Source organism: Tachysurus fulvidraco, chromosome 19, assembly GCF_022655615.1.
Source record: "Tachysurus fulvidraco isolate hzauxx_2018 chromosome 19, HZAU_PFXX_2.0, whole genome shotgun sequence".
Classification (NCBI taxonomy): domain Eukaryota; kingdom Metazoa; phylum Chordata; class Actinopteri; order Siluriformes; family Bagridae; genus Tachysurus; species Tachysurus fulvidraco.
The window spans coordinates 7,639,035-7,660,696 of record NC_062536.1 but is presented as its reverse complement, the minus strand read 5'-3'; the positions used below and the strand labels follow the sequence as shown (position 1 = coordinate 7,660,696).

At 37.4% G+C, this 21,662-nt stretch overlaps 1 protein-coding gene across 3 annotated transcripts in view; it reads left to right on the top strand.

Annotated features, from left to right (window-relative positions):
- Nucleotides 1-1,627: 1,627 nt before the first annotated feature.
- Nucleotides 1,628-21,662, top strand: part of sfmbt2 (Scm like with four mbt domains 2) — a 55,058-nt gene continuing 35,023 nt past the window's right edge. For 2 of the 3 annotated variants that reach the window (XM_027153920.2, XM_027153918.2), the window contains exons 1-4: nt 1,628-1,869; nt 11,103-11,253; nt 18,021-18,115; nt 21,070-21,310. In XM_027153920.2, the coding sequence (XP_027009721.2) occupies nt 1,711-1,869; nt 11,103-11,253; nt 18,021-18,115; nt 21,070-21,310 (646 nt within the window). In that variant the 5' untranslated portion in view covers nt 1,628-1,710. Of the gene's footprint in view, nt 1,870-11,097; nt 11,254-18,020; nt 18,116-21,069; nt 21,311-21,662 lie in introns of all 3 variants that reach the window. The other variant, XM_027153921.2, reaches the window with a different exon arrangement.

The following is a 21,662-nucleotide window of genomic DNA, read 5'->3' as shown; positions in this document are numbered from 1 at the left end:
TAAACAATCCTCTCTGTGATTAGAAGGACACAATTTACATGCATGGACTTTGACTCTGTGTTTTTTTTGTGTGTGCGTGTGTGTGTGTGTGTGAATGTGAGAGTGTTTGTGTGTGTTTTGTGGCAATTCGTTGTTTACAGTTCTTGCCATTTCACATGTTGACTCTGTTCGAGGCCTATTTACAAACTTGCGAAACATTTTTATATCTATAGTGGACACAGATAGATATAAAAATGTTGCGGTGTGGTGACCAAATTATAAAAATAGTCAAGCTGGACTCATACAGGATTGATTCAAGACATACACTACACTGCTTGTTTGAATCTTTAATGCACTCTTACAGTGTTGAAATTGCTGTGTTGACAAAAGTACTACAGAAGTGAATCAACTGTTACAGTAGTAAATGAACACCATATAAAGATTTACACTGTGCAATTTATTTAATCGACTATTTGAATTGAATTAAAGGCAACTCTGTTGAAGTTACACCCTCTTAATTAAATACATTTGCATTTGTGTTTCACATGTACACTGTATTAAGGGTAAGGTATTATTTAATACCTTAACTTAACTGTAAGTTTCCTTGTAGTTACTAAATGAGTTGCAGTTGTAGTTGAATAGTATGCATTAAGGTGAATAACTAAATAATACTGAAACCTTTAAAATCACACCATTTTGTATTGTTTGTCAGATTGAAGTTTTAATGTTTTAGCATAAAATAAACTCTTCCAACTGTAAACAAATAGAAAATGTTGTCTTCCTTTTGAATCGGCATTTACATTGTAGACATATCTGTTGGAATTGAGCTTAATAATTATGAGTTCACACTTAATGAGATTTTACACTTTGAACCCTTTAATCAGCTCTTCTTAAACTCTACTGAAATCGCCAAGGGTTCTGTAATGGAGTCTCTATAGTTCAGGGTTCCATGCTTAATGAGTAGGTTCTTCATGAGCAAAACACCCTACAGTTGTGGAGTTATAAAAGAATATAGGAGCAGGATATAGGAAAACTATAAGGGTTCTTCAGAGGGACAAATAAAGAACCCTTGAGTGGGGTGTTTAATTTTCTCTCTCTCTCTCTCTCTCTCTCTCTCTCTCTCTCTCTCTCTCTCTCTCTCTCTCTCTCTCTCTCTCTCTCTCTCTCTCTCTCTCTCTCTCTCTCTCTGTGTGTGTGTGTACAGACACGATAAAGATGTGTTATTAACCCTTTGGAGTCTAATCACAATTAAATTGTACCCTTTTGCCATAAAGGTCAGCTTTATTATTATTATTATTTTTATTATTTTTTTATTATTATTTTTATTATTATTATTATCGTTGTTGTTGTTAATATTTTATTAGTAGTATTGTTGTTATTATTATTATTATTATTATTATTATTATTATTATTATTATTATTATTATTATTATTATTGCAAAAGTATTGCAAATACATTTTATTTGGTAAATCCACGCGTATAGAGTCAAAGTAAAAGAACCTGGATTTGTGTTGTGACACATTTGTGCAGTTCGGGTGAAAAAAAAACAAGTTTCCCGCACAGCGCGAAGAGGAGGATGAGGAGGAGGGAGGAAGAGGAGGAGGAGGAAGAGGAGGGAGGCATTTCGCCCAGTTTCTATTTATAATCGACTGGGCAATATTCTTTCGCGAGGTCTAATGCGGGAGCTCTGAAAAACATAATGTGAAGATTTTTGTATAGGACATGCGCAGATGTGGGATGCCATATTGCAGAGAGAGAGAGAGAGAGAGAGAGAGAGAGAGAGAGAGAGAGAGAGAGAGAGAGAGAGAGAGAGAGAGAGCGAGCTTCAGTCTGCGGAGGTAAAAAGGGGGATTCGCCGAATTTCACAGGCTCCAGGAAACTTCATTAAGGTAAAGCAGAAAGCGGTGGATGTTAGTAATAAATAGCGGTGTGTTTAATGTTGATTGTGCGCTTTTCACTCGCTGGATTTCCGCCTACACTTCGGCTTTTCCCCGCGATTTAAAAACATTTTTGTCCGCACAGACAGGCTTTTCCGCTTTCCTTCTCCGAAATAAAGAACTAAACAACTAAAGAACTCAAGCCGCAGTCGCTCCATGGTGAGAAATCGTGTTGTTATTAGGATCCAGTGTGGAGAACGTGAGCACTTTCGGTTCGGAGGAAATGTGACAGCACTCGGGATGGAACTGTGGACCATTCGGTGTGAAATCAGTCTACAGTTCATTATGCGTTGTGTTGTGCGTGTTTCAGCGTATTGTGTGGGGTTCGGGCAGCTGGAATGGTTTCATTATTACGCGCAGTTTTGACCTCGTTTTCGTTTCGAAGGACGGAATAATGGTGTAAATTGCCTAAAAGTTCCCTCGCGTCCTTAATAGGAATTAATTAAATGTGTTAGGTGGAAACCTTCCCTGTGCGCGCGCGCGCGAGTGTGTGTGTGTGTGTGTGTGTGAGAGAGAGAGTGAGAGAGAGAGAGAGAGAGAGAGAGAGAGAGAGAGAGAGAGAGAGAGAGAGAGAGACTCTTTAACAGTCCGAAAGCACCGCCGTCAATCCGCGGAAACATGGCGGCTTCAGGTGGGTTAAAGTGCACACGAAATGTTTGAAGAGAGAAAAAATGAAGCAGCGCATGTGAAAAGGACAGTTTCTGTTTCTTTAACTGCCCCATAACCACCTTTAATGAATAAAATACGAAATGAAGGCGAGGAGAAGCCGAGGGAGTTTTTTTCTGCTGCAATAGTTTGAAAGTGTGTGTGTGTGTGTGTGTGTGTGTGTGTGTGTGTGTGTGTGTGTGTGTGTGTGTGTGTGTGTGAGTGCGCGCGCGCGCGTGCGTACAGTGTACAGACTCTTAATAATATGTACACACCGACTAAAAAAAAAAGTACACACCGACTAATCATTGTCTATACACACACACACACACACACACACACATGGACATGTGATCTGTTTTTTTTTTTCAGATATTGGAGAATTTTGTAAAATTGTAGACATCCAGAAAAAAAAGTCCTCTTAAATGTAATCAAATAAATTTTATATCCATTTCGAGCATGAACAAAGGTTGAAATCGTAATCATATCCTTCTGAACACATGATCCATGAACAAAAAAATGTTACCTTTCTATAACAAAGCAAGTAAAATGTCATGTATGCTGCCTGATTATAGAAAGCTCACGCTTTAGAAAAATAAAAAGTGTCCTGTTTAAAAAAGAAGAATGAATATAATTCAAAATATATGAAATAATACTTCTGGCACCTTCTGATAGAGTACAGTACACACGGCAGTCGGAATGACGCTGTAGTGTTTCATTCAGTCTTACAAGGATGATTGAAGTCTTACAGTACTGTGTCATTTTAAATGTTTAATGAACTCTTACACTGTTACCGCTTCAGTGTTGACTCACGTTCAACAGAACGTAAATGTAAATATTACTATAAAATTTGATAGAGATCAGTTAACATTGTTGCAGTTGACATTGTAAATGAGCTTAATGGTCTGTAAACCTTAAAATTACAGCAATGTTTACAAAAGAAGGCAGAAAACATTCCACTTAGCTTAATTTATATCTTCTAAATTGCACTCACAATTACAGTAAATGACAGAAAAACCAAAGCAAAAACCAGAACATAAACCCAGAATCCGTGCTTTTGTGTTTGAAGATTTTAAACGCCACCTGTAAAGGACACGCTCTTTACTCCACCCCCACACATGATTACTACTGCCTTGCAGACTGTACACACACACTTACACTCACACACACACTTACTCCTCCCTTCACACCCACACCCACAACTTTATGCTTTGCATTTAAAATAACTGCATTTTTATTTGTTAATATCTTGATGCTTTAAAAAAAAAAATTCCTCTAAATTTTTTTCTCGATTTTCTAAGCACATACACCTGCACTCGTTCTGTCGGCCTAGGAAGTGCTTCTTTTATGATGTGTGAGGTTTTTTCTTCCTCTCTCAGTATTTCAATTTCAGTCGAAGCATTTTACATTTGGCAGATGGTTTTATCCAAGAGAGGTGACATCCAATCCAATCCGATTCGTCCCAAGCATACAGCTGAGCAGTTAAGGATTAAAGGCCTCGGCAGTCATGGGATTTAAACACAACCAATTCCGTTGAAATATAGTGTCCCTTCGCACGGATACGGCATTAACCAGTAAATATGAAGTGTGAGCAGAGCGATCACCTTTAAACAGAAAGGAGAGAATTGAAAGAAGTGCCTGGTTTAAACGATTCAACAGCCTGGTGTTGGTCTACAAGCCTTGACTCACTTCTGCAAATTATTTTTACATCTTGACAACTTACAACTTGAAATGACGTTTCATAAAAGGTCTAAAACGGTTTACTGAGATTAATGTTTATTAATGTAATCACGGTGAACACGATAATTAATGAGTGATACATCTAGGAAAGTGAATCTAAAGTCTGGAATTGAAACCTGCAAAGACTGCACATTGTAACATTGCGAAACTTACTCTGTGGTAATGTGATGAGGTCCAGTAATCAGATCGTTTGTCCTCTGGTCATGGAGATTGGGTGACTGGCTATCTTTTAAATGATCTGGCTGAGGTTTGGTAATTTGGTTGTTGTAATTTTTTTTTTTTACATGTAAAGTTAATGTGGTTATATATAGCACATCTGACTGAACTGCATGGGAATTTACTATATAAAATATATAATATAGTTTAAAGCTTATACACCATTACTAATGCCATATAATATCATTTTCTGTTCTGGTTTTGTCAGTAAGTGACAAATAAAATATAAAATTTTCCATTCTATGTAACTGGGTTATGCTGCTGTGACTCAACAAATCTAAAAGAAAGATTTTTAGAAAATTCTTAGGAGCGATTGTTTGGTTGTTGTTGTTGTTGGTGGTTTTCCTTTAGTTTCTACCTTCCTCAGTTACCATGTTACCAGCAAACTCTCTGTTTTTTTAATGAAACTTAATTACCGTACAGAAAACTGGAAGAAAAAAGTCAGCTAATCAATTCCCTAAACAGCAATAATAGAGTTATGTTTTAGAAAGAAATGGGAATGAGACACGCCCACGAATGATATGCCCACAAGAATGAAGAGTCTTTTGAGTATTGATTTTACATTTGCATTTACATCTACAGCATTTGGCAGACCCCTTTTATACAGATCGACTTTCATTATGTGACTTAGAAGAGCTATTATGTTTGTGTGTGTGTGTGTATGCGTGTGTGTGTGTGTGTGTGTGTGTGTGTGTGTGTGTGTGTATGCATGCGTGCGTGTGTGTTTGTGTGTGTGTGTGCTTTTGTGTGTGTCTGTGTGTATATGTGCGTGTGTGTGTGTGTGTGTGTATATGTGTGTATGTGTGCTTTTGTGTGTGTGTGTGTGTGTGTGTATGTGTGTGTGTGCGTATATGTGTGTGGGTGTGTGTATATGTGTGTGCTTTTGTGTGTATATATGTGTGTGTGTGTGTGTGTGTGTGTGTGTGTGTGTGTGTGTGTGTGTGTGTGTGTGTGTGTGGGGTGAATCTTGCAGAAAAACAGCATTATGCAAATTTCAGGCTAAACACATTTATGATACTTTGTTTCCTGTTCAGAGAAAGAGATGACAGAATACACTATCAGATATTTCACTTGTCCCAGAGTGGTGTAGTTAAAGTAGATTATTAAATAAAGTCTGGAAAAAAGACATTTGTTACTATGCAAAGAAAGAAAGCACTATGTTGTGTTTGCATAATCTTTAAAAAAAAACTTGCATTTCAGATTAAAAACACACACACACACACACACACACACACACACACACACACACACACACACACACACACACACACACACACACACACACACACAAACACTGCATTCAGAGCATCTGGTGCAATCAGAGCTAATTGATCTCAAAAGCTGCGTAAGGCCTCTGAAACAGGCCATATCTGAGATTAGGTTAGATTATTCACCAGAATCTCTACAAGGTATCTTTTTTTTTCTTTTTCTTTGAGTTTTATTTTTTTAGTTCATTGTTTTTTTACTTAATTTTTTTTATATTAGTTTGTATCATGCTTTACAGTAACGAATGTATTGAACTTAAACTGAATCTTTAGAGTTTGAATAATCTAATAGCCTTGCATTTGAAATGTCATAATATAGTTTACAGATAATAGAACACTTTGGCCATTGATTGCTTTCACAATGGAGCTGTGATTGGGCTAATTTTACTGAGAAGCAAAATGAGATCAAATAACCCAAGAAAAACCCCAACCATATATTGGGTGTTTTACTATTGACTAAGTGGAATTTTTTAGAAACCTTTCTTTTACTCTTCTGGACGAGGCAAATATTTATCTCTGAGTCAGATATTATGCAGCAACTTTTATCCAAAGTGACAAGCAAAGACAGAATCTAGACACAGAGCGGTTGATGTTGAGAGCCAGAACAGCCACTTTCAGAGATTTGAACTCACATACAATTGGAAATGTTTTGAACGTAACGTCGATGGCGTCTCGCTTCATTGACTTTCTCCCTGTATGATGGACGGCCAATAAGGTTTGTGTTGTTTTGAACTGGATAAAGAATCCTCAGGCTGTTTCTGATGAAGTGTGACCTAAAACCACAGAGAGTGATTTTTCCCATGGAAATGGCAGCCAAAACACACACTTACTCACACAGAATCTATTTACAGGATAACAGAAATTTCATGGATCTTTCTCAATGTATTCCTGTTTGTGCCAGTTGACTTCATGCAAAGTCACTGTACCTCCCAAGCGACCTAATCACCATAATCAAAACCTGTAGATTTAGTCTAGCTGACATGGAAATTCTTCATTCGTTGCTCAGTTTCTAATGATCTATGCCTTCTTTTATTTGAAAGAAATACATTTTCATTTTAGAATCAGAAATTCTGCAAAAAGTCTTTACGCCATCATGGAGCTCATTAATAAAAGTCCACGAAGCTCGGAATGTACAGAAAATCCGAGTGGAACAAGAGAACTTAATTTAAATGTTGCTCTCTAAAGTCAAGATCAAGAGAGATTTGAATTATGACAAATTAAAATGAGTACACTTTGTTATAAACACTGCTTCTTGGCAAATGAGTACTCATTAATCTCCGACGGTCCAGATGGTGTTTTGCAGTTCTTTAAATAACGCTGTAGTAAAGACACACTCCTGAATTCTCTATTAATACAAACTCACTAAAAGTTCACTTGAGAAATGTCCAACTATTAATCCAGCTAATTTTGATACAGCATCTGCCGTTTTATTTTTTTCCCTCTACCTCACCCATTGGGTTAAAAAAGAAAAATCTCATTGGGGTGGCACCATAATAACCCATTATTACCCAGTACTCATTATTTGTAATGCTGGGAGGTTGGTTTAAATAAACACCCTGCCTTTTATTTACTGTGATATTGTGTGCTAATTGTGGAGAACCGTTTCCAAAACAAATATAAATAGTTAAGTTAATGCTTAACTTAAATTACGTTGCTTTCCATGTAGTTACAGTATATTATCAGTGAAGACTTTAAATGCTTTATAAATCCAGTTATATAAATAGTATTTCTATAGTTTAAATGCTGTCCTGTCTATTTATTTTTACACAAATGTTTTTGTATATAAGTTTGTATATAAGTACAATTTGGTTGTAAAATTTGTGTTCGTAATGTTGATAAAGGTCAACTAAATTTATATAGTTTAAATGTTGTATTGTCTATTTATTTTTACACAAACGATATTGTATATAAGTTTGTATATAAGTACAATTTGGTTGTAAAATTTGGGTTCATTATTTTGATAAAGACAACCAAGGCAAAAAGCATAAGATATACCGCACAACAGTATGCTGCAGTAAAAAATGAAAGAAAAATGCCCCTGTTTTCACAGTTTAGAAGCTACAGTGTCAGTGTAAATGTGGTCCTTCGTCATCAATAGCTCAGAGTCAATGCGAAGTAGTCAAGATCACTGGCGCAACAGCTCAGTGCCACAATTTGAATAATCAGTGGCAGAAGATTTTCTATTCACATTTAATTTCCTTTTTTTTTTTTAATCAATTTCACTTGCTGTTCCATTTCATTACAACGGGATTGTATGAGAACACATTGTAATGCTGTTATGTTTCTTAATATTAAGAAATCCAGAGCGACTTTTTTTTTTTTAGTTAGTTAGAGTATGGCATACATACATATACAAGCAGAAATGTGTCTTATACCTTCATCATTTTGTTCCTGTTCAAGGATGCAATTACCCATTAAAGTCTTTGCTGCTTATGTGTTCGGATGTAGTCTGTGTTCAATGTGGACTGTATATGTGACTACACAGAACAGTATGGGTAACTACCTGGAATAAGGATGTGTATTATCATTTTGACAACTTAAGTAGTCATCAGGAAAGATGAGTAAGTAACAGAGTATTTAAAATTCCCAGGGAATGAGGGGATTTCTCAGAACAACCCTTTGTATAGAGCCTGCTGAATGTTTGCCTTAAGAGCAGCAAGCCTTTGGCTATCATTCTACCACAGTCTGACTGTGGTAAAGGATGTGATCCAAGTCTTTATTTGTAACTTGACATTATGTGCATAATTATGAGGAATGGTACTTAAAGGCAGCCTTGCACTACAGTATGTTACTTGCATTGTACTTGCAAGATACAGTCTTACAGTACTTAAAGCTGATAAATTGCAAGCTTCTTGTGGCAGCATGTGTTGCACCGTGTCCTTCATCACCACATGGATTAACCTGATGACTGTAAGTGCCAGATAACACATTCAATGAGAATACTTTGTGCATTGTGCACGTTTAATTGGATGCTTAAATAGCCATTACACCATTGGTGCATTACCATAATGTTTGGTTGGGTAGACTGCGGTTTGGCACACAGCCCATGTGCGAAATGTCCATCACTGAGGATGACTCTTAGGATGTAGTTATCTGCTGCCGTTATCGCTTCTCCTCTTCAGTATTACAGAAGTGTATACAAATTTACACTTTAATGGTGTAATGCTACCTATTTTCCATGAGGATCAGTAGCAGCTGAACATAAAGCTGGCGTTGTGTTGTTGTTCAGTAACCTTATTCACATGGTGTAGGCTGCGGGACAGGCAGCATTGTGTTATGTTTCATTGTGTACCATGAATGAAACCAAAAGTAACTTAGCTGTCATTCAGAGAAATGCCCAGCTCTTTCTAGAAGCTTCCCAAAGCATACTGACCATGTTCATCAAAACCAGATACGAGCGCATATTTTTCATCATCTCCTCTCCTGTGTAACGTATGTGTTCAAAATGGTACACAGTGTTTATACGGTGTACAAAGTGTGAATATGAGTTTCAGCTGAACAGCTCTTGCCCAAATGAACTATATTTGAAATGCAAAAATACACAAACACAGAAAGGTGCCATCTTAGTCTACAAATTCTAGAGACTGTGCTTTAACCGTTATTAGTAAAGATTATATTTCCTGTACTTGGCAATGATATTAAAAGCTGTGGAATTTTGAAACAACCTTTTGCGTAGCATTTTGGGTCTGTTTTTATTGACCACACGCTTGTTTTACATGCAAACTAAAAGGGTTTCATGTCTACTAAACCTGCCAGGCAGTTGTTAGCTGTGTATCAACATCATTACCATTCCTTTACTTTCAGGCCGGTTTTACTATATTTAATGGCAGATTATTGTGATTAAATCTTATCTGACCTTTGTCCAGTGTTTCCCTCACTGCTGCTCTGTTACATTGCTCAGTGCTCTATAAAGACCTGCACTTATACTGAATAGTAAACTTGAGTGTAGGAGCAATTTCAAATGAGGCTTTAGCATTCACTTAATGTGCACACACACACACACACACACACACACACACACACACACACACACACACACACACACACACACACACACACACACACACTGCACTCTCACACTAATGCCTCATGTATTGTCATTTCAACCTAACAAATCTTGGGGAATTAACATTTTCCATTCAGAGAGACTGAGGTTAATTACAGAAGTCTCCAAGCCAGTCTGTTGGCAACGTCTATTAACACGTCACACACCCACTTAACCATTAGCTGACTGTAGTAAGTTCTGCATCTAAAACAGCTTCACAACAACCCTGGGCAACTCGCTTTGCTTTTTATTAACCATTTTGCCTTAATGTTATCAGTCGTTCCACACGCTACATGATATATAAAGCCATCTATTTATCTAACTTGTCGGTACAAATTTTGGCCTTGAATATAAGATTTCAGGGCTTCAGACTCACGTGTGTCATTTGTTTAATAAGTGCAAGCCATACGTTCCCACATCTAAAGCCGGTGTAATATTAAAAATGAACGCAAAACATTTTAAAATGAAGATTATGACTATTTATACGGTTTATGTTTTGTGGTTTGGTCCCGGATTACAGTGTGTTACGTTCCATCACCCAAAAAATAGAAATAAATTGTCCACACATTTATTGTGTTGTCTTGATTAATAATCACTGTCACTTTTTCATGATCGATCCCCACACAGTAAAGACTAACCACAGGGAAGAGCATGATCAGTACCAGGATTCACTTAATAGCATAATCGCTGCAGCCAAGTAAAAGGAAAATGAAATACAGTTTGGAACAACATCTATATTTATACCGCACTATATTTATATATTAAACCAAAGAGTCAAGGACAGAGACAAGATATACTCCGACTCTGTCTTGATTTTATTTTCATTCAGAACACATTGCGATCCAGTCTCTCACTGAACACGGACTGACCTCAAGGAGTTTTTAATGCTATATAATTATGCAAAGGACTAATATAATTATCATCGTATTGTGATGGGATACAGAGGAGAAGTCTTTATCAAATCCCTGTGAATATCAGGATTTGGGGATTTTCGTATGGATTTGGTATAATTTGAAGTCAGACTGGTTGTGTACAGTTGCTGTAATGCTGTAAAATCTGCAGCATAACTGCATTTACAGTGGCATCTGAGTCACCAGAATCACATTTCAACACTTTATGACATCTCTGGATGACTATCCATTTGAATTTGTTTTGAATGGCACTTAAACACATTAAACTTCCTTTAGAATGAAATTAGTAGTTTTCTGGGAACGTAGTATATAGTCATTAAATTGATTAAACTGACTCTTGACTGCAATGTTTTTTAAGTGCAGGCCTCGAATCACTGTGAGCTGACAAAGTGGGAAACGGTCATCAAGACTCTCCGTCTCCAAGGCAACAGCCTTCATAACGAACTCATGATGACATCAGCAGGGAGGAGCACACAGAGCCCGTCCAATGGGAGAGCGGAACACGGTCACTCAGGTGAGGCTGATACACCTTGTCAGGAATCTCATCTTCCAGGTGAACAACATTGTTTCCACGTGTGTTTTTGTTTTGATACAGGTCCTGTCCCCGCCCTTATACTGTCATTTGTCGTCTTCCTCGTGTGTCTTCCTCGTCTTCCTTACTGTCTTGTTTAGACTTTACCGCAACGTGTGTTTTGTGTCACGATGCACCACTTCTTATCCATGTTCCACTTCCTGGTTTTGTGTGTTTGTGTTTGTGTTGTTTGCTGATCACCTGACCTCTGTTGGTCTACCATTCCTGAGTTTGATTTACGTTCGGATTATTCTACCTCTCCTTTAATAAATTGCTTCGCCTGACCTAGCATTCAAATCACCGCCTTACTCTGTGACAAACCTGAACACGTACTGAACATGTAAAAGACAAAACTCTAATTGGTTAGCAAAACAAAAACAAAAACTTTAGAGTCTACTCTCTCTCTCTCTCTCTCTCTCTCTCTCTCTCTCTCTCTCTCTCTCTCTCTCTCTCTCTCTCTCTTTCTCACTTTATTTCTTTTCACACTCTCTTTGCTCTCTCTTTGCTTCTACTTTTTTTGTAGAACTTTTGTAGAACTGTAAATTTTGCTGCATACTTCTCCCTCCGAATAATTTTTATTTTCCTGTCTTGGACTGAATTTATTTGAATTTATTTATTTATTTATTTATTTATTTATTTATTTATTTATTTATTTATTTATTTATTTATTTATTTAACATAAACAATATTTTTGCAGTATAATAACACACTCGTTGTGATACTTTGAGGTTCATGTAACAGCTCATAAACGGTGAGCTCATAAACAGTGATATGTTGGATGCTCCACATAATCTATATCTAATAATAACCAGGTTATTACACTAAAAGTGTAGTTTTATAACAAATTAAAGTGTGCTGTAATTGACATTTGTTTCTCTCTCAGAGTTATTGAGACACAAAATGCTGTTTCACGTTACAGAGGAACCAGAAAGTGCCATTTTCTCCTGCCATGAAAACTCGAGTCTCACAGACATGCATTCCTTAAACAGTTAAACAGCACATGTCAGTCATTAATAACTTATTGAGCATCCCTTACAGCGATGGACATACACTAAAAGAAGCTGGGTAATTTGTTAGTTTCTTATTGTTTACGTGAAAACAGGTTATAATTATGAGTTTCCAGAGCAGCGTTGTATGAATTCTCAGCCGCTTTCAGTGAATATGAAAGCACATTTTTTTACTTACATGTAGTTGGCAGTTTATCAGGCACTAGATAAGTGTAGTGTACACTGCTGAAGATTAGGAGTGGCTGTGTATCTTTCTGGGATGATATGAAACCTGATACATCATCTGATGTATAAATAAACAGTAAAAGCAGCCAACTGCTTGAAAGGTTTAGAGTTGATCCAGAGCACTGTAATTCAGTATTGAGCTTTTTATTTAATCAGATACAATCATGATTCCTTCTCTCAGGTTCTCTCATTAGTCTGTTACTTATTGTGATCACCTGTTGTATGTCTAATTATACTCATGTGTCTAAGGCCATGTCCAAACTAATACGTTTTCGTTTGAAAACGTATATTTTTCTCTCCGTTTTGGCCTTCCGTCCACACTGAGACGGCGTTTTAAAGTCAACGAAAACGTAGCTGTTTGAAGACGCTCTCCAAAGCGGATAAATTTGAAAACGCCGTCTTCGCGTCTTATTGTGGACTGTGAAGACGGAGGCTTTTGAATACTATGACGCATTTTTAGTCATGTGATGCAGTTGAAAGTAAATAAACGCCTAGCGGAATGACGCAGGTCGAAGCTTTACTCATGCGCAGTAGGGAGATGTAAGCATTTTCATACATTTCAGTGTGGATGAGCAACTTTTGGAAAACGTTTGAAAATGGTAATGTGGAAGCGGAGCGTTTTTAAACGTAAACTCCGTTTTCAAATATATCCGGTTTAGTGTGGACATGGCCTAAGTCACATACGTTTAAGTCACATACTGTAGGTTTTTAAGCCTATCATAGCCTTTGCTTTTGACCAGCACTTGTGTATTTGACCTAGAAACTCAGATATGTCCATAATTACCCTGTCCACCTGTACTTTGACCCCTGATTGGACCTCTGACCCTGATTCTTGGTTAATAAAACGCAAACAGGTCACAAACTTGTGATACTCTCTTCATGTAACAAACAGAAATTGAGACCAGTATAGCGGTTCAAATCAGTGACTCATTAAGACCTGCGTCAGTCCTGTAATCTGCCGGTGAAATGTTACATGTACAATCGTCTCTATTCAACAGTCAGTGAAATAATGCAAGCAAATCAAATGATGAAATACTTTATCGCACTGCATTATTATGCTGTTCTTTTATTTAATGCAAACTGTTTTCACTGGACAGATCAGCTTCCTACTGTACAAAGCCCCAGAGACATCGGTGATAGAACTGCATGTACTTCATTGGGCTCTTATAGCAGATTAAATTACGCTTTGTTTTTATGAGAGAAAAGATTCATGTTCATTAAACAACAAGCTTTTGTGTAATCTGTCATTTTAGGTCTCATACAGACGCACCGATTCACTAGGAGTCACCGGTCGAATGACGGTTTGAAAATATTTCTCGGTATATTGACCAGTGAGCTCCCGAACACATGATTTTTCAATACGCCTGGCTTCTTTTCTCAATGTAGTGGAACCTCTTAACCAATTATCAGTCACTTAAACATATCAGTATATATTTGAGATGTCAGTCAAGTTTGTTACATTTTCAACGTCTGCCCGAGGTTCCAATGTGTGTGTGCGCCAATCAGACTCCAATCAGAATAGTGATTAGTCAAGAACTCTTACAAATAATTTTACATTAGTAAAACCGATTAGTTTGTCTTGGTCATATTACAGAAAATAGTAAATAAGATATTAAATATTAATATGAAATACTAAATATTGTTCAGGAATTATAAGGATTTGATGCTTGTTTATTTGTAGTTCTAGATAAACTACGAATAATGCTTAGCAGAGAATGATCTTATTGATGCTTAAGAATTTTGTTAACCAGGTTTGGAAAAGAACTTTTGGCTCTTACAGTACTTATCACGTACCAGTGATACCAATGAGAACAGACACAGATATATACTTCAATAACAGACAAAAATAGAAACAAAACAACAACAACAAAAAAACAACAGCTACCACGGAATAATATGTGCAGAAGGAATTGTGTGAGTGTGTATGTGTACACCTTGAGCCTAGGCTTGTTATACCCAGTCATGTCATGACCACTGTAATGATGTAATGAGATTATAACTATAAGAGGGGTTGACAGAAGGAGAAGTGGTAATTTGTCCAGTCACTTGCTTATGTATTGAAGGGTGTGATGCAAGCATGCAGAAATTCTGTGGTGTATAACTGAGAAAACAAAACCAACCATAGCATTAAGTACTTTAGATACACCCTTTTTTAAAATTATGGATGACTAAAGTGTCAACCAAAACAGGCCCTATTTTTCACACTTTTGCTACGCATTAAGAGCAAAAAAAAAAAAAAGGAAAACTGTGGCCAAGGCTAAAGCCAATTTTACCTGTATTTTAAAAGCCTGAGTTACTTCAAACCTCAGTGTTATTGCTGAGTTAAGAAACAGACTACTAACTAACTAAAACTATTGAGTGTGTAGCAATGACATGGTCAGGTGATGCAGGGGTAGAGAATACTCCACACAGACTGTGTGCAGAAAAGTCCAGAGTCTTTACCACAACACCTACAACATAGTGGAACCGGAGAATAGAGTGGGCAGTAAGTTTCTGCAGTGTTTTAAATGTCAAGCACTGATACTGTGTGTGTTAGAACCGTGTGTACCAGCGTCCGGCATACCGCCATTTCAGTATCACTGAAAACAAACACACGATCAAATGTAACACTCAAAACATCACATTGTGCTGATGTCATCAAACTGGTGTGTTTGCTGTCATAGACCAACAGGAAGCAGCAATATTTACAGCTAAAACAGTCACGAAATGACAGTTCCTGCACAAGATGACAATGCACTCTCCCGCTGTTGAGGGTTGTGGGCAGGGGATGTACCTAATACCTAAACACCTGATAAACCTACCTGCGGTAGTCTCAACCTTTAACTACGCACACCTACTGTTACATTGAATTCGGTTTGATTCGAGTTAAGTTGAATCATCACTGCATTTATGAGGCATGTATGAAAAAAACAACAGAGGTGATTTTAAAATCGAAACTCTCATTGAATGTCTATCACAATATTGCTCACAAGCTACCTAAAATATATAGTGTTTCATTGCCTACGTATTTCGTTTCTTGTTGCCTTCTACTAAACTAAAACTTTATATAAAGTTCACCAGTGACAGGGACAATAACAAGGTTTACTGATGCACTCTGGAAGCGAAGGCTTAGTCTGTCTCGTCCAATCCCGAAGCAGAGCTACTGATGCACTAATTACTGAAAAAGTTAATGCTTGTTATGATAAACAGGTTTGAGGACCACAGTGCATCTCAGCTTGCTGCGTATGGGGCTGCGTAGCCACAGATTGAGCATGCTGGCCTCTGTCCACCACCGAAAATGCAACATTGTGCACATGAGCATTATAACTGGACCATGGGGCAATGGAAGAAGGTGACCTGCTGTGATGAATCATGAGTGGATGCATGCATTTCTTTTACCTGGGGAAGAGATGACACCAGGATGCACTATGGGAGATGGGGAAGCCGGTGGAGGCACTGTGATGCTCTGGAAATGTTCTGCCATATCCACCTTCAAACAAAAATAAGTAACAAAACATGACAGGGTGTGTTATTGTAGGGAAATAATCCTGACAGTGGTTGTGGGAAACAACTCAGCATGAAACAGAGAGGCCTGGTTTATACTTGAAGCGTGACCTTGCATATATATGCAGAAGCAGCAACAACATGAGCAGCATTGTTTGTTCACATAGATATTCATCTTATAGATATACACTAGACAATACGTCAAAGCCAGTATATCCTTGTCTGTCAGGTTTCCAAGTCGAAACTGTAAATGTTTAGCATATAAATAATCTTTCGCATGAAGAGTGATATGAAAACTTTTTAATATGGAAACACTTTAAGAAATGTTTACCACTCTAGAAAATCCAGAAAACTGGTAAACAAAATAGACATAATTATGAGTCTGGGGGCTATATTTAAAATTAAGACACTTGATTGGTGTGTAGTTAGTGTTAGGATTCATTTATGGTATAGAAAGTATGTCATTTAAGAAATGACATGACACTTTGTTAAGTTTGTGGACTGAAAGTAGATGGCTGGGGAAATTTGTTGATTTTTATCTCTGAATTCCTGTATTCATGCTACATGTCAAAAAACTGAAAAGACTAAAATAGAACCTCCCACCATCAATCTTCTGTACACATCTGTGGAACCTATCTGTCCCCTGAGACTCATAGCCCAAAGGAATGGGAAACTTAGAGGAGTGGACGGCCATCACAGAGCACAATCCCAAACACACACTATAGAGAATTTAGAGATGGCGGTCATGCATAACTTTGGACTGAGTGAGGAAATCAGAATACCCAGAGGAAACCCCCAAAGCATAGGGATAACATGTAAACTCCATACACACAGTGTGTAGGTTGGAAAATTAACCTCGGCATTCACTAAATTCCACGTTAGCACAACGTAAAGTGGGCGTGTTTCTAGAGGTCTTGGAAAAACACCCTCTTTCAAAAAAATAGAGCATACCTTCGATGGATAATGAAGAGTCATACAGGTAGATTTTGTATTTCATAACTATTATGCTTTATTATCTTACAGTTAAGCTGTTTTCGAAAACAAATAAACAACCAAAAACTACGGTTAGGGTTAGAGTTAGATTATCAAATAGGCCATGCCTGCCCGATGACGCAATATCTGTTACGCTGTTCTGAAATCCCAAGTGCATCCCAATTACCTCAGGGGATCAAGGCAAATGTGCTCACCGCTAAGCCACCATGTCTCCCCAAAAGGACAAACACTGTTCATTTTAATATGGCTTATTTGAATGTGACCATTAGCAACATTTCACTACCACACAAAACCGGTCGTCATGGATAAACGATTAAGTGATATTTCTAAATAATTTAATAAATGGTTTAAAAAAGTAATAAATCAATAGCTAAGATTATGAGATGACCCTATTTGAGCCTGTCCTGTTGTGTGAGGCAATAATGCATGCTGCATTAGGGCACCAGTGCATCACAGGACACATATTTATTTATATTTAAAAATGAAAATAAAAAATCAGCAGGAAAAGCTCAATATGGAAAATAATTATTTATTTATTTTTCTTTATTTAGTTTTTTTTTTTTTCAACAGTGGCTAGGAATCCTGAGGATTTACCATCATAGCCTTTCCAGACTAATGTGTGATTAATGCTGGGTGTCACAGTTGGGTGCATCATTAGGCTTAGCACTTATAGATAAACATGTGTGGCTTGCGAGATTTTGCACTGCCCACATCCCTTACACTGTTTCGTAAAAAGAAGAAAGACAAGAACGGTTGGGGTAGTGTAGGAAGTACAGGGTAGTTAGGGTAGTATTAGGGTAATAGATAGTTCACAGATAGACGGTAGTGTAGTGTAGTGTGGTTACTGTCTTGCTTCTTTTCACGCTTTATTTATTTATAACCAATGTTCTTTTCGTTTTGACTCTTTTACATGTCTCTATATACCCTCTCTATTCTTTCTCTCCTTCTCTCTTTTTGTCCAAATGATCACTTTCTCCCTGTCTTTCTCTCTCCGTCTCTCAGATATGGAGTGTGGAGAAGAGGAACTGGATTTTAACTGGGATGAGTATCTGGAAGAAACAGGAGCCACAGCAGCTGCACACACCTCATTCAAACATGTAAGTTCTGACTAGTGTACACAGCACAGAAAGCACTATGCTGCTAAGCCATTCCTCTCACTACACACAAACACACGCACGCATACGCGCATGAACGCACACACACACGTCAGATTATAGAGGTGAGAAAGGTCGGCTGAATTTGGAAACCAGTCTCAGTGTAATCCAGGATCAGATCAAAACACACGCTGCAGCCATCAGTTCTGTATTCACTAGATATTGTCAGACAAAGGAAGTGTTTTTTTTTGTCATTTTTTTTTCACTTTTCATTTATCAAAAAAAAAAATGAAGCTGCATTTTAATAACTGAAATGTTGGAGGACAAATGTGGGGTTGACCTAAAGTTTTAAGCCGACCCGGTTTTAGTCAGGAATGACTTAACGAATTCACAGGATTCTTCTATGCCTTGGGTTAGAGGTTTTTCCACAAAGGTTTCATACCCCCATTGACCTATTTATCAGGAACTCGTGCTATATAAGTACACCGTGTAAGTGTGCTGGTCCTCTCTGCCAAATCTGTCTATAAAAAACAACCACAGTGTATCCATTACTGATCACATAATAGGCATGTTTCACCATCATAAGCTGCAGCCTTAAGAATCTTTCGTCTGTCTTTTAATTGTGCAGCTTACAGTGGGTTTAATGGCTTAGAAATTCTTGGTGCTGCTCAGCTAATATAGTCATAGAAAGAGACAAACTCGGTAGTCATGGTTAAAGCAATATTTGTAAATGTTAAGTTCGGAAAGAAATTCATAAAACAAAAGCAGAGATTGTGAGTGTTTCTTGTGATCTCATCTAAAGATCCAAATTCCCCCGATTCATTCATTCATTCATTCATTCATTCATTCATTCACCTTTAATAAGTGCTCTATTCCTATCAGGGTCACAGTGTAGCTGCAGACTGATCTTAGCTACTTGTTACACTTACACTCGTACCTGTAACACACGTTAAAAAGACGCACATGATTTTAGAGGTTTATAGGGATTTAAAAATTCAAGAATCATAGTGAAAGTCCAGAGCAATGGTCACTCCATGGGTAGGCAGCATAATGAATGTCAAATCCATTATAAATCAAAGAACAATCAGAAATCAAGACAAAACTGACATATATACTGAATGATACTTCACAAAGACTTTACACAGATGAGTATAAACAGACATACTAACTAGGAACTAAAGTGAAAACAGATGGTACTATCTGGAGACACTCAAATGACAAGACTAGGGATGACAAACGGTCACAGAAAGAGCATGTGCTACACACAGATAAAACTACCGCCCTCTGAGTGGATTCAGTACAGTTCCCATGTTGTTGTTGTATTAATGGCAGTTAGAACTCATTAAGCACAGGAATGTGTAGCAGGTTCGAAGAGGAACCTGTCTGATATTGCTGTAGATGAAATATGTAATTATATTTGGCCAGCGAGATCATATCAAATGTGCATTACAGCTGACTAGCCGCATGCTCCGCTTATACTACAAATCCCAGTATGCCTTGCCACTGTATTGACACGTAGTTACGAACAGCAAGCACACCTCATTCTCTGTTGACAGTCGTTAACAACCGTGTTACAGTCACATCGGGTAAGTTAATTCATTTCTTGATTGATTTTTGCATGACATGCTCTTTTTGGGGGTTTTCATTTGTTACTTTCAACTTGGCATCTTCTCTTAAAAGATTGTTGCCAGATTGACCACAATAAAGAAGTTTGCTCATTCTCATCCAGGTCTGAGGAGTTTTCTCAGTGTTTTTGTAGTAATTATAGAGTTAACAGTTAAGTCTAACTAAAACAGTTTTTAGTAACCAAAAGGCCTAAGAGAAGAGGACACCCTGTGATGTGTCCTCTTGACCAAATGGCCAAACGAAAGATGGACAATAGGAGCTTTCAAGACAGGAGGGAGGCAGATTATCTGTTCACGAATATAAAGGACAGACCTGTTTGTCTTGTGTGCTAATGGAGCTAACGTGTCTGTAACGAAAGAATATAACATAAGATGACACTATGAACCGAAACATTATGAGAAGTATAAGGACCCGGATGTAAAGCATGGAAAAAAAAGAGATGAAAAAAAAAGTCTGGTTTCCTGGCAGACTATGTTCATAAAAGTAAAATCAAAAAGTGAAGCTGCAGTAAAGGCTGTAAAGCTTTATTGTGGCAGCAGAGATTGCAAAATCTGCCCGGCCCTTTAATGAGGGAGAGTTTGTCAAAAAGTGTATGGTCAAAGTTTGCGAAATGAACACCACTGTGTTTTTTATTTCAAATTTAATTTCTTATGTGTTTGTAATATCAAGCTCTGGTTGAAGCTCTAGCAAAACTAAAGTTTGTTTCCATATGAAAAAGGTTGAACATTACATATCAGTTGCAGTTAATTTTTCAATAAATATTCTGTTTGGCCCATGACTTTATCTCAGTTTTATATTTTGGCCCACTGTGAATTTGAGTTTGACACCCCTGATTTACAGTGTGGCTTCCTGTAAAGATCACAGTAGCTAAGGAGTTTAACAATAGTAAAAAAAAAATAATAATAATTCACAGTAGTCTGCCTATTGTTTAATGTTTTAAACCTGTTTTGGTTCAGTGAGAATCTCATGCTTTGATCAGATTGTTGGGTACCTGTTTGCCATTCTTCATCATTTCAGTTCCACATCAGATAACAGCTGTCGAAATGACTGTGAGGTTCCTGCTCTGAACTCAAAGTGGAATTTTTAAATGTGATTTTCTCCTTTTTCTCTTGTGGGAGTAACCAGATTTTAAAAATGTCTAAACTTTACGTGTGGTTGAAATGCATGCAAAAGGGAAATCCAGTTCGGTTCAGAAAAGCCTGTAGATGCAAATGTGAAAATTTCACCACTTGAAGGGTTTTCCCAGGTCGGCACAGATATGACATAATTTCTGAGATTATACACTCATTTTAGGAATAAGATGAAGCTGAAATCTTTTCTTGGTTGTTCAGGTGGAACTGAGCCTGCAGAGCAGTTTCCAGGCTGGGATGAAGTTGGAGGTGGCCGATAGGACTCATGCTGACACATACTGGGTGGCTACCGTCATCACGACATGCGGCCAGCTGCTGTTGCTGCGCTACTGTGGCTACGGCGACGAGCGCAGCGCTGACTTCTGGTGTGACGTCATGACTGCAGAGCTGCATCCTGTTGGCTGGTGTGCACAGAACAACAAACTGCTACAGCCCCCTGAAGGTATCACACACTCTCATACAGACAAAGACCAAATATTAATATGTGACGGTTGAATACTTACACAAACTAGATATTTAATTATTATTTTTTATATATATATTTCCCAACAAAAACACAATGCCAATAATTGATTTTGAGTTTTAATGTTTTTAAATAAAATATCCATCAGAATTCAATTTCAGTGTACAATTTATAATTTGATAATATGAGAGAAGGTCAGAAGGCACTGTATAGATATTCTCCCAGATACATGCATATTTACATAAACCGGATATTTATACATACACACACAATAATAAAGCAATATTTTGTTGATAATTATATACAGCTTTTCTGTCCATGTGTAGGTTTC